This window comes from Numida meleagris, chromosome 11, assembly GCF_002078875.1.
Source record: "Numida meleagris isolate 19003 breed g44 Domestic line chromosome 11, NumMel1.0, whole genome shotgun sequence".
NCBI lineage: Eukaryota > Metazoa > Chordata > Aves > Galliformes > Numididae > Numida > Numida meleagris.
Window position 1 is genome coordinate 11,030,550 of NC_034419.1, and position 13,610 is coordinate 11,044,159.

The 13,610-nt window shown below is 47.5% G+C and overlaps 1 protein-coding gene across 3 annotated transcripts in view; it reads right to left on the reverse strand.

Annotated features, from left to right (window-relative positions):
• Nucleotides 1-13,610, reverse strand: part of GRIP2 (glutamate receptor interacting protein 2) — a 221,632-nt gene that overhangs the window by 82,259 nt on the left and 125,763 nt on the right. Inside the window, exon 1 of one of the 3 annotated variants that reach the window (XM_021409446.1) lies at nucleotides 8,638-8,885. The exons of the other annotated variants lie outside the window; for them this stretch is intronic. Within the exon in view, the coding sequence (XP_021265121.1) occupies nucleotides 8,638-8,716 (79 nt within the window). The 5' untranslated portion in view covers nucleotides 8,717-8,885. Of the gene's footprint in view, nucleotides 1-8,637; nucleotides 8,886-13,610 lie in introns of those variants that run through there. 3 annotated transcript variants of the gene reach the window in all.

The following is a 13,610-nucleotide window of genomic DNA, read 5'->3' on the forward strand; positions in this document are numbered from 1 at the left end:
TAAAACTCTTATACTCTCCTCATATACTCTTATACTCTCCTCATCCTTTTGGGAATTAAAAGGGGCTCTTGGCACAAGCAGCAGCAGCTCTGTACCCAGCACTCCTCCTTTCCTCCAGCATCGTGTCCTGGGATGCCTCCCAGAATAAGAGGGGACAACTACCCTCTGCACCATGGTTCTCACACTTATGGAAGAGGCAGCAGCTGAGAAGCGCTGCCAGGACCCACCACCAATGTGCTGCCAGGGTACAGGGGCCCTGCAGGGCAACACAGGGGGAGGTAGGGGAGATGAGCCACTGGGAGGGCCCAGGGCATCCCACCCACCCCACAGCTCAATGCCTTCTGCATCATGCACTCTCTTACAGCTCAGCTGAGACGCCACCAAAAAGGCCATTTTAATTCTCTTTTTCATTAGGGAAACAGGGAACTTAGGTCAGGACTGTGCCTTTGCAGATGATCAACATTAGCAATCTACATGAGGGCATGGTTGGGGCTTTCTAGGCATTTCAATTCTGTTGTCATTTATTAACCAGCAGTGACTCAGAGCCTGCTTTCCTCCCACATGCTGTGGCCCAGAACTCTGGATCTTTTTCATCCCTTTCAATCCACTGGTACAGAAGATAGAAATCTATTAAACAAGACTGCTTTAGCAGCGCATCTGCAGCTAAGCTGACACATCATGAGCACGATTTGCTCAGGTATTACGTTTGAGGTTGTTCCCAAGGCTGTTGTTCAAATGCAAAATGCAAAAGGGATGTTGTATGAAGGCAGTATAGGACACTTCCCAAATCAGCTTTTAGGACAGAAGACAGCACCAGGTCCCATTCAGCCTCGGCATCGTGCTCTTGCTACAGCTGTTTTTAAGTGGTTCTGGTCTACCAGGAACGCATTTAGGTACAAACAAGTTGTGTTATATTGCATTTTCTTCTCAGAGGCACAAACAGTCTTTGCTTTATACTCAGTGAGGATAAGATAGCAGAAGTATAAGTGGATGTATTTTATGGGATGCTCTACCATGAGCATGCTTAAACAGAATTCAGCTATAATGAGCATACAGCATGAGATGAGCCTTCACTGAGGCAAATGTTGTTGCCTAGGGACAGGTTCAGGTACAAGCAATTTCAAGAAGTGTTACTCTGCATCTCAGACCGGGCTCTTTAGTCTTGTTAAGACAAGCCAAGTCTAGCATACATATGTTCCCTGTACATTCCCATTAAGGTGAGGGCAATGTTTACCTCCAGCTCCTTTGTTAATTGAATACGTCCCAAGAAAAATGTCTACTTCTCTTGGGAAGACACCTAAGGAAAAGCATTCCCAGTCACCTCATGCACAGTACCTTGGGAAATCTCTCTTCAGAGGTCAGCAGAGGAAGTTAGTATCATTTGTTGTTGCTTCTGTTCAGAATCTCGAAGAGCTATCGCAGTATCCAGGGTGGGATCCCTCTCATGCTGCTCCAGCTTGGAACCTACAGCCAGGATCCCAACCAGCAGTCCCTTCCACATTGCCATAAGCACCTCTGCTACGCACTGGCAATCAAGAAGAGCATCTGCTTGTTTAGAGGAGTACACACCGTCACCCTTGGCCTGGCTGGCACCACTGGGAGCTGGCTCTGCTCCAGAAGCTATTGAGGCATGCTTGCATGCCTGCACTAGCACGACCTGCCTTATGCACCACTTCTGTGTGCTACCAGACACCACCCCTCTATGGATTACAAAGCCCAAGGATTAGGCACCCAGCCAGCAAACCAGAGAGCAAGCAACTAACCAGCAAAAGAACTTAGTTTTCCTGTGAAAACGTTGGGCTCAGGTAGGGCCAGAAGAAGATTAAAGCCATGTTTGAATAAAACAAATGAGGGAGTGTGGGTAAATCAGGGAAAATCCATTTCAAAGCAACTCCTAAGACTGATAAGATAGAGGTATGGGGGAAATACAAAAGGCTGACAAGAAAGACACCAAAGATGACTGAGTTCAAAGACACATAATGTGGGATTCTCTCACAGTTTTCTTTTACTCTATTGGCTGCTTTTGGCCTAGATTCCCTCCCCCAGCCCCTCTGTCTTACCTTCCTTGTATGCAGTGCAAGGGAACGAGATTAAGAATAGAGGAGTCTGCTAGAGAGCAGAGCTCATGTAGTTCAGCCATCACTTACTAACACACGAGCCGTGTCTGATAAGAAAGTAAGTAAAGAGAGCAGCCAAAAAGGTTAATGCTATGTGCCATCTGCTATCACCTCATTAGAGGTGGATCCAGGATGCAGACACGAGCACTGCGCCTGACTAGCACTGACACACACTAGAGTAGCCTGACAGATCAGCAGAGCCAACTGCAAACCCTAATGAAGCTGTGTAGAAGGGCTATTCTTCAGTGCCATTCACAGCAGGGAAGAGCCGTGGGAGATGCCAGCGTGCCTTGGATGGTGCCATGGTTCTGACTTTGGTTTTATAGCTCCGTTTCATTTATTTGTTTTTAAAGGAAATAAAATTGGAATGCCACCCTATTCTCCCAACCCAAGAGAAATCCCATAGAATATAGAGTAGTCCATTCAAAATAACCAGGAATACAGCAGTACAGCAGTCAGGTGTTTCCTTGCCATGTAGCTTCAGAAATCCTCCAAGTTCAAAGAAAAAAAAAAATTCCCTCTGAGATAAGCTCCCCAGCTAGAGAGGAACACACACAGTGTGACTCAGTCTTTGGCACCCAGGGACAAGACCTTTCTGCTGTGCATCATTCGTCTGCTGAAGTTTTGATCTGGTTGGACACTTCACCTGGGATACAGGGAGCATCGCTGCACAGCCCCGGGACCTCCGACCAGCTGCACCTCCTGTGACAGGCTGCCATGAGCAGAAGCAAGCAGCACTGCCTTGTTTGTCCTTTGTTTGAAGTCTTGAGGTTGATGCCAGCAGATGAGACGTACGGTGTCCCTTACCTTCACAGATCCCTCCTGGGAAATGCTGGGGAACCTGGGATGCAGCTCTATAGGACAGGCTTGCATACCTGCACCATGAGAGTGGGCAGCACAAGCAAGAAGCCCATCACTCTGAAAGGAGGGCTTCCAAAATCACTGGCCCTACATTACAGGTCAGCCTCCAGACAGGTTCCCTGCAGAGGCTGAACTAATCCAGGTAACTGCTTTACCTGGAACTGAAAGAGATGACACGAGATCATTTCCTTTCATCATCTAAATCTAAAATTTGCTTTAAAGCCTCAAACTCTGTATTTCTGCATTACCTGGGAGTGCCAAGAGCAACCATCAACAAGCGACCAGGAGACAGATTCCACCATGATCCTTCCAGCTCCTTCCAGGCAGTACCACAGCAGACACTAGTACTCTGCTAGGAAGATATATTCATTAGCAATGACACCTCCACTGTTTTCAATCCAAACTGGACCCGTGATCTGCATTTATGCCATTTGCGTGTTTTAGAGCAGGCACTGCCTTGGAAGCCCTACTGCCATGCATCATTACCAGCACTGCTTGAGCCACTGTTCAGCCACTAATTAACAATCAATTGATGCTTTCAATTCTAACATCAATATTAATATGAAGCCTTTATGAACGCCGTAGTGAGAGTCCCACAAGCATAGCATGGGTGCCGCAGCCAGAGAAGGGTCACAAGAGATGGTCTCATCTTATTCATGTATTCCCCCCAGGTAACACTGATGCTGAAGGCCAGGGTCAGAAGGACAGAGGTACATTCACGTTCACAGCCCTGTACCTGTCACAGTCCTGACTGCCACTGGCACAAGGCAGCAGGGCCGGCTCCTGATGTCCCTCCGTGGTCCATGGGCTGGAGGAGTTCAGGATCACGACCCAGCTCTGCCCTCTTGTGATTGCAGCCCAGCTTCAAACCTTCCCTGCTCCCTGTCCTTCAGAGACAACAGAGCTTCTCTCCAAAAAGGTCCCTGCTTTTAGCAGACATGATAAGCACCATTTATTTAGCAAGGCTTCCAAGAGTCGCAAGGACAACACTAGGATTCAGCAAGCTCCTCAGCAGAGCTGCAATTCCTGCTCCCCTCTGGGAACAGCACAGACCTCAAGTTTGCTCCACCTCTTGCCTTGTACTCAGCAGAGACCAGTGCCATGACTTTTCCTTATGCTGTGGCACTGCAGGCAAGGGATATGCAGGGAGTACACTGGTTATGCAAGCAGGTTTCTAACATCTCAGGTATGTGGGCTGTCTGATGGTACATCACCCTCTCCGTGCCAACTCAACTGTGAAACAGGCTGGAGAACCTCTCCCCAGTTCCAACCTTCCCCACTCATCCATCCTCCAAAGCCAAGCCAGCTCCACAAATGATTCCTCTGTGCTATATCCCACGCAAGGGATATAGTTCTGCACAGGAAAAACCCTCATTTCATCACCTGAAAATCCCATTTCCCATTCCCAAAAGGAGCATCATTTGTTTCAGAGGCTGCTTAAACCAGGCCCTTCATGCACAGCATCTACCGAAGTCTGCAAGGTGAGCAGCCTGCTGCGAGCTGGGCTCAGCCTGCAATTCATGCAGCTCCACGAGAGAGCAGCATGCGCTTGCAGTTGGGAGCCCCTGCAGCTCCTGTAAAATGGCTAACGCTGGGCTGGGGGAGGAGAGCAGGCACAGAGAGGGATGCAGTTTCATGTTTTTATTCCCTCACACGCACACAGGGTCACAGCATCACCCTGCAAGAAAGAGAATGCCGCTGCAGTGCACAGACTGTTGTTGTTGTCCATATAGGCTGATCCATCAGAGCAAGTAGCTGCTGGACTACTAAAAATAATAATAATAACCACAAGAAACCAATGTATCACAGAGAATCAGGCTTCAAGATGAGTTCAACCTCACTGCACCAAGTCCCTCAGGTATGTAAGCCAGGAGGGCCTGACTCGGTCATCATAATAATTCATTCATATTCCTGATGAATCTAACACAAGCACAAGATAACCCTTTTATCTTCTTTCTCAGCCTTTCAGCAGGAACAGAGATCCTGGTTTGACATTTGTCCTTGCTGCTCCCCTCATGCAAAATTCACACAGTAACTTAAGTCTTACAAAGACTCAATAAAGACAAAGTTAACATACAAAAGCTTTGCAGGTGGTGGGAATCTCAGCAGAAAACACTGCGGTGGGTTTGCACATATGGATGTGTGCATAATGCAGTGGGGGTTAAGAGAACAACACAGCACAATGCCAGAGCAGCACAGCTTATTTGTTGTCAAGGTAATACATTTGAGAATATTTAGTTATATGTTGGAAAAATGAGAAATGACCATTAATGCAGGAAGGTCCTCATAGCTGCAGCTGAGCATGGAAAGGAAAATACAGAAGAAAGCTGCAACATGTCTGTCTGTGAGCTTGGGAAAAGCCCACGAAATCCCCACCATAAGTGCTGCGCAGGCACAGGAATGTGGGAGAAACTGGCTACATATCTCAGCATTAGTAATATATATATGCATACATACATATATATATACATATATATATGTACACACGCATCTCAGGAGCAGCTTAGCACGTGCCATCTCGGTCACATCACATCACCACTGCATGTCACTACTTAGACAAAATGACACAGAGAGACGTGAGCAAGGGTTTTGAAGTTCTGCTGGGGATGAGGGCAGCAGGTGATGCCCTCATCAGCATCATGAGGACAAGAGAAGGAAAAAGTCGTATCTCAGGAAAAGAGTCAGTGCTCCAAGCAAAACACATTTTCTCAGCTCTGCTATTTTCACGGCTAATGCACACGCTTTTTTTGGGATATGCACTCAATTTGTAGAATTTTGTGAATTCTCCCTTGACCATTTTGCCTCCCCCACACACAGATACGCTGGGAAGAGATGGAGCAAGAACTTTTATTGCTTACTAACTGCCCTATTCCCTACAGACAGACATGCAGGCACAGACACCATGTAGAGCAGCTCCACAAATTAGCATCAAGTCTCAGGTGTGACAAACACAATGAGTGGTGATTGATATAGCCTTCTAATTAACAGATTTTGTCAGGAAAAAAAAATGGAGGAATACTGCAACACTGCCCCAGCTACTGCAGTGGCTGACGCAGACTGAATCAGCTTCCTCAGCCTCCCTCCTCCCAGAGCCAGCTTCTTGCAAAGCCTTTCCTCTATATCATCACATCCCCAGGATGCAACTTGGTCATCCTCCAGTAGCTGAACACGCACAGCAGCAAGCTCCCATCAAGCAGCAAGTGGACAAGTTGCTCCTGGCAGCCTTGTCACCTTCCTTTCCTGAGGGACAGCTACAAAGACCATGGCAGCGCAACAGCTTTGTCCCCAGCCCATCCCAAGCCAGCATCAGCCCATGCCAACAGGGACATTTTGAGTGCAGTGCCTGATGGTTCTTTAGATTGCTCCCTACAGACTGACTGGAAAATCCCCTACCTACACAAGGTAACTCCGATCTCAAAGGAGAAATAGGGGAGGTCCCTTTATGGCTTGAAAAGGACACGGCCCAGGGAGATTTTCATAGTAAATTCTGCTCCTGTTTGGTCCCACAACTAGGGGATCTCAATCAGAGCTCTGCACCATTTGCCATATGCAGTCCCTCCATGGAGGTATATGTTTCCCTCGTGTCTTGCACCCACACAGACAGTAGGAAATTCATGGTCTCTCAGGGGCCCTTGTTGGCCTCCAGAGCACTGTTCTCCTCCCCAGTGGCACCAGCACCTGGCTTTTGAACTCCATTAAGCAAAGATCAGGACCACAGCCCAAAGGTTCCAAACCTCCACAGGCAATTTGCACCTGCAGTTCAGCTACTGAGTGACACAGGTCCAAGAAGGTCAATGTTCATTTGTAACCCTGCAGTCCTGCCCTGAGGAGCAAACCTCTGGCAGAAAGCTTGCTGCAAAGTTGTGCACACTATAATGTTCTCCAACAGCATTATGAAGGAACTGTTTGGGAGATCTAATATCCATAGGAAAGTATCAAGTAGCAATTAGTTGGATAACATGCCCTTACACACAGATTGGAGGCAGAACCGCAAAGGGTGAGGGTCATTTTCAGATAATATAGAGGGAAAGGGGAAAAAAAAAGAACAAAACACATATACAGAAAAATCTACTTTAGCCAGTTTCCTTAGAAAGCAAGTAGGTTCTTAATGCCCATGCATTTCAAGAGAAGTAGAAGAGCAGGAGATGAGGATGGGGAGATATTTGCTGTCTTTAGAGAGTGTACATTTGGAAGGATTGTGTGAGCTTAATAAAGCCTATTTCTATTGTACCACTCAGTGAATTCGGTCTCCTTGTCTTTCTGGAGGTGTCTCCTGTTCCCAATAAGCAGCAAGCAAAAGATTTTGAAGACTACAAATAAATCTTAAGCTCGGGTTCAGCAACACCCTACCTGTTAGAACAGCGATCCCGCCTCCAACCTCTTTACAAATCTAAACTGTCCCAACATTGGCAAGGGAACGTCTCCCCATCCCCATCTCCTGCTCTGGGGGAAGGGATGACCGCAGTCCTTGGTCCCCAGCTCACTGTGATTGAGCCAACTTCCCCAGCAGGAACAGGGTATGAGCACAGAAAGCCCGTGTAACTTAAACAGGTAGTAAAATTAGCAGGTGAAAAGATTACTCAGAACATAATCATGGCAAGTTTTTCCTGAGTTAGGAAGTTAAAGCACAAGGGGAATTGAAGATCTCCAGAAGGGAGCACTCTGGTTTGGTTTCCAGCACAGCACATAGATGCTGGCCATAAGGACAATGGCAGTGACCTTTGCCTGCTCCTCTCTGTTTGGACAAAGCAAGGGGCAGCTCTCTGCGGTTATTTTGTTAAAACCTGCTTATTTTGAGTCACTTTTAAACATGAGTCTTAAGGCTGTTCTTCCTTAGCCTTAAGACCTGCAGGAACCAAAGGATTAAAGCAGAAGAGCCAACAAAAAGCAACCCGCAGCACAGCTGACCACTCAGCGCTGACTTGTGCGCAGATGAGCGACCAGGAGCGCTTCACCACCTGGGTCAGGCAGGACACGCAGTTCCTACTGTTCCAGTGAGAAATAAAAGCGCGATAAAACCACTTTGCTGCAGGGATGATTCAAGCCCTCACAGCAGCCTCCCACCTCACAACGATTCGGTCACTTTGGACGAAGGCATTGTGTGCCACCACGCTCAGGACATGCCACCATCCCCAGAGCCCTCCAGGTGCACCCACAGAGACAACTTCCCACTGCCCCCACTAAGGAAGCGTTTTCCCACCCAGTCCCAGCTTCTACAGCACGCTCAGCTTCATCACGCTGCTGCCTTCCAAGCATTTAACTGGGGCCACCAGGCAAGCAGGCGCTCCCTGCCACCAACAAAGGGAGCTTCAATCCACTTGGTTTTAACATGCAAACCCAGACTCATTTATAGGAATACAGGTCCAAAGGAAATCAGCCTTTTTATTAAAAGCACGTAAGTCGGAGAGACAAAACACACCACCTCCTTTCCCCTCCCCAACTTGCTTGGGCAGCATGCTGGCACCAAGGCAGCCAGGGTCACCCAAGTTTCTGTTCCGTTAATGAAATAATCAGTGCAAAGCAGCCCAGACACAGCCCTCTGCCAAGCAGCTCGCAACCCACCCTGCTCCCTCCCAGGGAGATTTAAAACCAAAGGAAAAAGGAGTAAGAGAAAAGTTAATTAAGCCACCAAACCAACGAAGGCTCCAGCCAGGATTACCTCGGAGTGCCCTCCACCGGAGGAAGGTCTGCAAGAAGTGCATGCTCTTTTTCCTCAGTCCCAGCGGAGGTGGCAGCATCAGAAGGGCCAGGTCTGCTCCCTGTCTGCTCACAGCTGCTGCTGCATCCCAGACCTCCTGCCACCCCAAGCCCCACCTTGGTCCGACCCTAACGGAGTGCACCTGGTCCGCTCTGCTGATCGCTGATGTGGAGTCTGGGGCTTCACTCTCTCATTCTCTCTCCCTCTCCAAATAAGTAATTAGCATGAATAATTACAGCTCTGATGATAATACCCAGCCACCTTTGAGCAAAAGGGAGAAGACTGTAATTAACTCTTTCTTAGGGATCAGAGGAAGCTGAAATAGCACAAGCCTAATTAGCTTCTTCTGGGACACCCGCTGGCTACCGAGGAGCTTTGAAAAGAGTGGGTGCCAGAGGTTGGTACCATTCAACCCAGTTCTAGGTACCCACTGCCCCAGGGGGCATTAGAAGTGCACATTTACACAAAGGGGAGAAGACCTCGCCATTCGCCCCTGCTAAGAGGGTCTTCTAGAGACACCAAAATGGAGAACGCTGTGCTAAATGGCAACAAAAGCACACTCTCCTCCCATTATCAGAACTGGTTATTAATTGAGTTGTTAGACAATGCTGTCATGCTTTATCACTATTGTGGTGTCCGGAGGTGCCATTACAGTGCTGCAGGATAACAGCTGGGCACTCTGCCCTCCAAACGCTCTGCTCTCTCAATAAAAGAGCCCAGGTTTTGTAAACGTTGCCTCTTGTACCCTATTGACCTGAAATGTTTCAGAGCTGAAAAATGCCTGTGTTTACAAACCCGTATCACTCGCCTTAGAAAACCTGCTGAAACTTTTATAAGACTCCAAGCACTTAAGCATTCATTTTCATATTGTAATGAATCCACATAATAATTCTTGTATTTATGAATTCAAGGTGCTCAGGTCACGGTGCAATATAATAAAGCAAATTAAAATGCAATAAAATATTTATTTAGACAATACTTTGAGAGATTTAACAATTTTACAAGCAGGACTTCACCAAGATGTTGTACAAAATGTGCATTTTAAACACTTGTTCAGCTCATATGCTTTTCTGTTGCAAAACTGTCCTTTCCTGCTAATTTCTTGAAAAATGAGAGGACAAACAGATTCTTATCTCCAGTTTCCCCCAGATTGTTATGTATAGTAATTTCTCTGCAACGCATACAGTTTCGTGGGCATTAACAGCTTAAGGCGACAGTGTAAGGCAAAGCTCGCACATCAAGACCCAACTCTTCATATGGAAGGGGCTCTTTGGGTTTTTGAATTTTACTCTGTGATTGCTTGCCTGAACAGTGAGTCCAGCCCCTGCCCTGGATCCCTTCCAGCTGATGTGTTATCCTCAGCATCTCTGTCCTAGCGGGTTATTTATGAGCTATTAATGGACACCAGAGGTGAAGGCACACGCTATGATTCCCCAATCAGAAACAAGACATCATTCCCACCAGCTGGATCCCCAGGGAATGGGAGAGCCTCACCCTGACAATGATGGTGACAGTCCCCACCACGTCAGGAACCACCACAACAGGGATAAGGCAGTTGGAAAATTAGAGCTTGCAGGGAAACTGCAATATGGATAGCACTGGGGGACAGTAAATGGGTGTGCAGGCAGGGGCACAAACCTTAGAAACAAAGACCCGGGGCTCTCTGGGCCCATCGTTTGGCCGTTTCATTAACACATCTGGTTACTGCTGAGCTTTCTAAACAGCAAGGCTGTGAGTGATGCAGCCCCTCACAGCTGCACTCAGTACTGCTGCCTTCAGGTGTTACTGCTAAAACTTCCAATGCTTTCAATTAACACGTAACAAACCCGTTAGTCATGATGTCTTCCCGACAAATAATGGCTCTCCTGGGCTCCTTTCCTCATCACTGTAAGTTTCTGTTTAATTCATAGACCCTGATAAAACATAGAGAAAACCAGCCTAAGACTCCATCAGCTTCCTACACATCAAGCAATCAGCTTTCCCAACATGTTCAGTGGGGAGCTGGTGCTTGGCTACTTCACAGAGCGGTGAGTTAGCCAGCAGCAACTGTAGTGGGGTGAAGGCTGGACAAAGAGCCCCAAGCCACATCTGTGGGGCCAAGGCATGAGCCCTGGCCCCCCTGGTCTGGATTGTTCCTCCCCTCAGCAGAGCCCCTCAGACCTTCCACAGCACCTATGACAGGCAGGAGATGAAAGGAGGAAGATGCAAACATCAGAGGAACCGAGGAGACTTTCTTGTAAAGAAAGCACAGCTAATTCCTTGCTAATTATTCAGACCTCAGGCTTTGCCTTATCCAGAAGCAGGGGCTTCATGCAGGAAGCAGCCAAGGATGCTCGGGGAGGGAGGAAGGACCTGGCAGCCCCCCAGCTGCATGCGGTGCAGGGGCTCCCAGAGGACAGGTGATGGTTCAGCTGTTACTGAGCACTGAGCTCTCCCTTTTGGAAACACAGCTCTGGTATCCACCGAGCACAAATTCTCTCCCCTACTCCCACGCACACACCAGCAATCCAGGTGGCCACCCCACCATGGGCAGCAGCCCTGTTACATGAGCACTGGGCACAGAGAAAAAGGAAATATCTTTGGGTCTTCGCAACACATCCAAAACAAAGCAGCTGAAGGAGGTACGCCCGGGTGATTACAAAAACTTGAACTGAAAGCTGTTCAAAGGCATCCGAAAGAGAAAGGGAAGAGGGTTGCCAAGCCTGACTCCTGAAATAAAGTCTCTTCACTGACACATTCACCTCCAATTTGTAATTATCATGTCTGACAGCATCTGGAGCCAAAGCCATCCCCATCCAATGCCTCTCCATCACCCAATCCACCTCGCAGCGAGCAGCCGTGTTGGCGTGATGGGTTGCTCAGGGCTAACTGTCCCCAAATCCCCACCAGAGACTGCAGCACTGGATGGGCCCTTCCAGCACTGGAGCCCCGACCTCCTTGTGCTGTGCTTTGAGGTGGCTCGCAGGGAAAACTGTGAATCTCAGCAGAAATGGGGGATGTGCTATTCTACCCCGGTACCGAGGGAGAGGATTAAATAATTAATCACAAAAGCAAGAGAGTGTTAACAAGTCAGGCAGGATCAAACCGCATGGAAGATGCACAGCCCGCCCCCAGCTCTCTTTGGGGTCCTGACAGCCTCATTTTAATAATGAACCTCCTAAAGCTGAGAGGATATGGCTCAGATATACGGATCCCAACCCTCGATGGCTTGGCCATCAGCCTGACACCTCCTTTGCTACCAGGCAGAGCTAGAATCAGCTCAGAGCCGTGTTTCCCTGGGAGAGCAGTGTACTGGGTTTTGGGTGACCTTTGCATACTACTAAAACAAACACAATACTACTACAGTGCAGTCACACCCGGCCAGCCCAGAACAGACGCTGTGTTACACCAGCTTGTTACGGAGATCTTAAGCACTAATGTTTCTATCACAGTCCCTTGACCTGTTTTTCATCAAGCTTTTTCTATCTAAAAGTGAGAAACAGTGGTGCCTGCTAGAGAGAATAAGACCACTTAGGTTCCATTGTGCCAGTAGCTACAGCAAAAAAAAAAAAAAGTAATAGATAAGACTAAGGGGCACTTGCCCACTCAGTGCAGGATATGTGCACACACCACCCAGTGGGATTCTCTCTGGGAGCTTGGTTTGCCTCTAGTATCTCTGTCTTCTAGAGTCTGATCTCCATGCAGCTGAGTACAGATGAGGATGTTCTCTGGATAAGGACACAACAGCTGCAGGATGTGTTCGCAGCCACGACAGACGGACAGGGCAGAGCTGAGACACGGTCAGCCATTCAGAATTTACTCAGGCGCTCGCTGCCTTCGAGAGGCTTTGCTGCAATACTTAATGATACATGCTGAATATTTTGCATTTCTGCGCTTAAAACCTCACTCAGCCAGAAAGAGGTTGCGTCCCTTGTGGTACATCATTTACATTAAAATCTCCCCACTTTTCAGCATGACTTTCATGTCCCCCCACCGTCTAGATAGCAGAGGCATATGTATGTATGAGGATAGACAGGAGGGAGAAATATCATTTTTAAACATTCATTGAGCCAGAAGTGTGGAAGATGCCAGCACATGAAGGGTTGAACTGATGTGGAAATGCAGCTCTTTGAAAAGAAGGAATTGAACACCAAAACTGGTTCAGAGCAGCTAAATTGGTCCCCTAAGGGCCAGTGGTAACAGAAACCTTCAGTCTAAATAAGAACAAGTGAAATATTCAGCAAACAGTATTTGATGCTTACATGCAGGGGAAAAGAAGTGGCGAAACTGCTGGAAAATGAAAATACCACGTTACACCAAGCTCGAGCAGAAGAGACAAACAGAGCGGGCTCCCAAAATCAAGGTGGCTTTAACCACCAGCACGTGTGTACTGCTTCCAGCCTGAACCCAGCACAACCCACTGAGCCCGGTGGTACTGCCTTCGTCAGACGGACACATGGACAAGGCCTGAACTGACTCAACAAAACCTCGGTTCTTGACTGTTTTCCAATAAAAATATATCAGAAGTACTACAATCATTTTAATTTACTAGGGATGCTGGAATTGATTTTTGTTGTTCGAATCAGGCTGTTTCATCTCCTTTCAATATTTCTTTGCTTTTTGTTCTTCCCAGGAAGAATGGTATAAATGCAGGTTCTCTAGTACCTGAATTTCCTGAGTCATTTTAATATCTATTATTATGATCATTGCTTGAAGACAAAACTGTAAGCAGCAGCTGCTTCCAAGGCACGAAGGGAGTTCATCAGAAAACACAAGAATAGATTCAAAGAAAGAAAATGCATAAGAAATGAACTGTTCAGGGAAGCAATGCTTATTTTATGGGAGGAACACAGACACCGTATCACTATTTAAATTCCTTGCTTTCAGAAACTGTCTCATTTTTATGAACTTTCAGCTACGTAACATGGGAACAAAGAGGAGTTATTTCTTCCTGT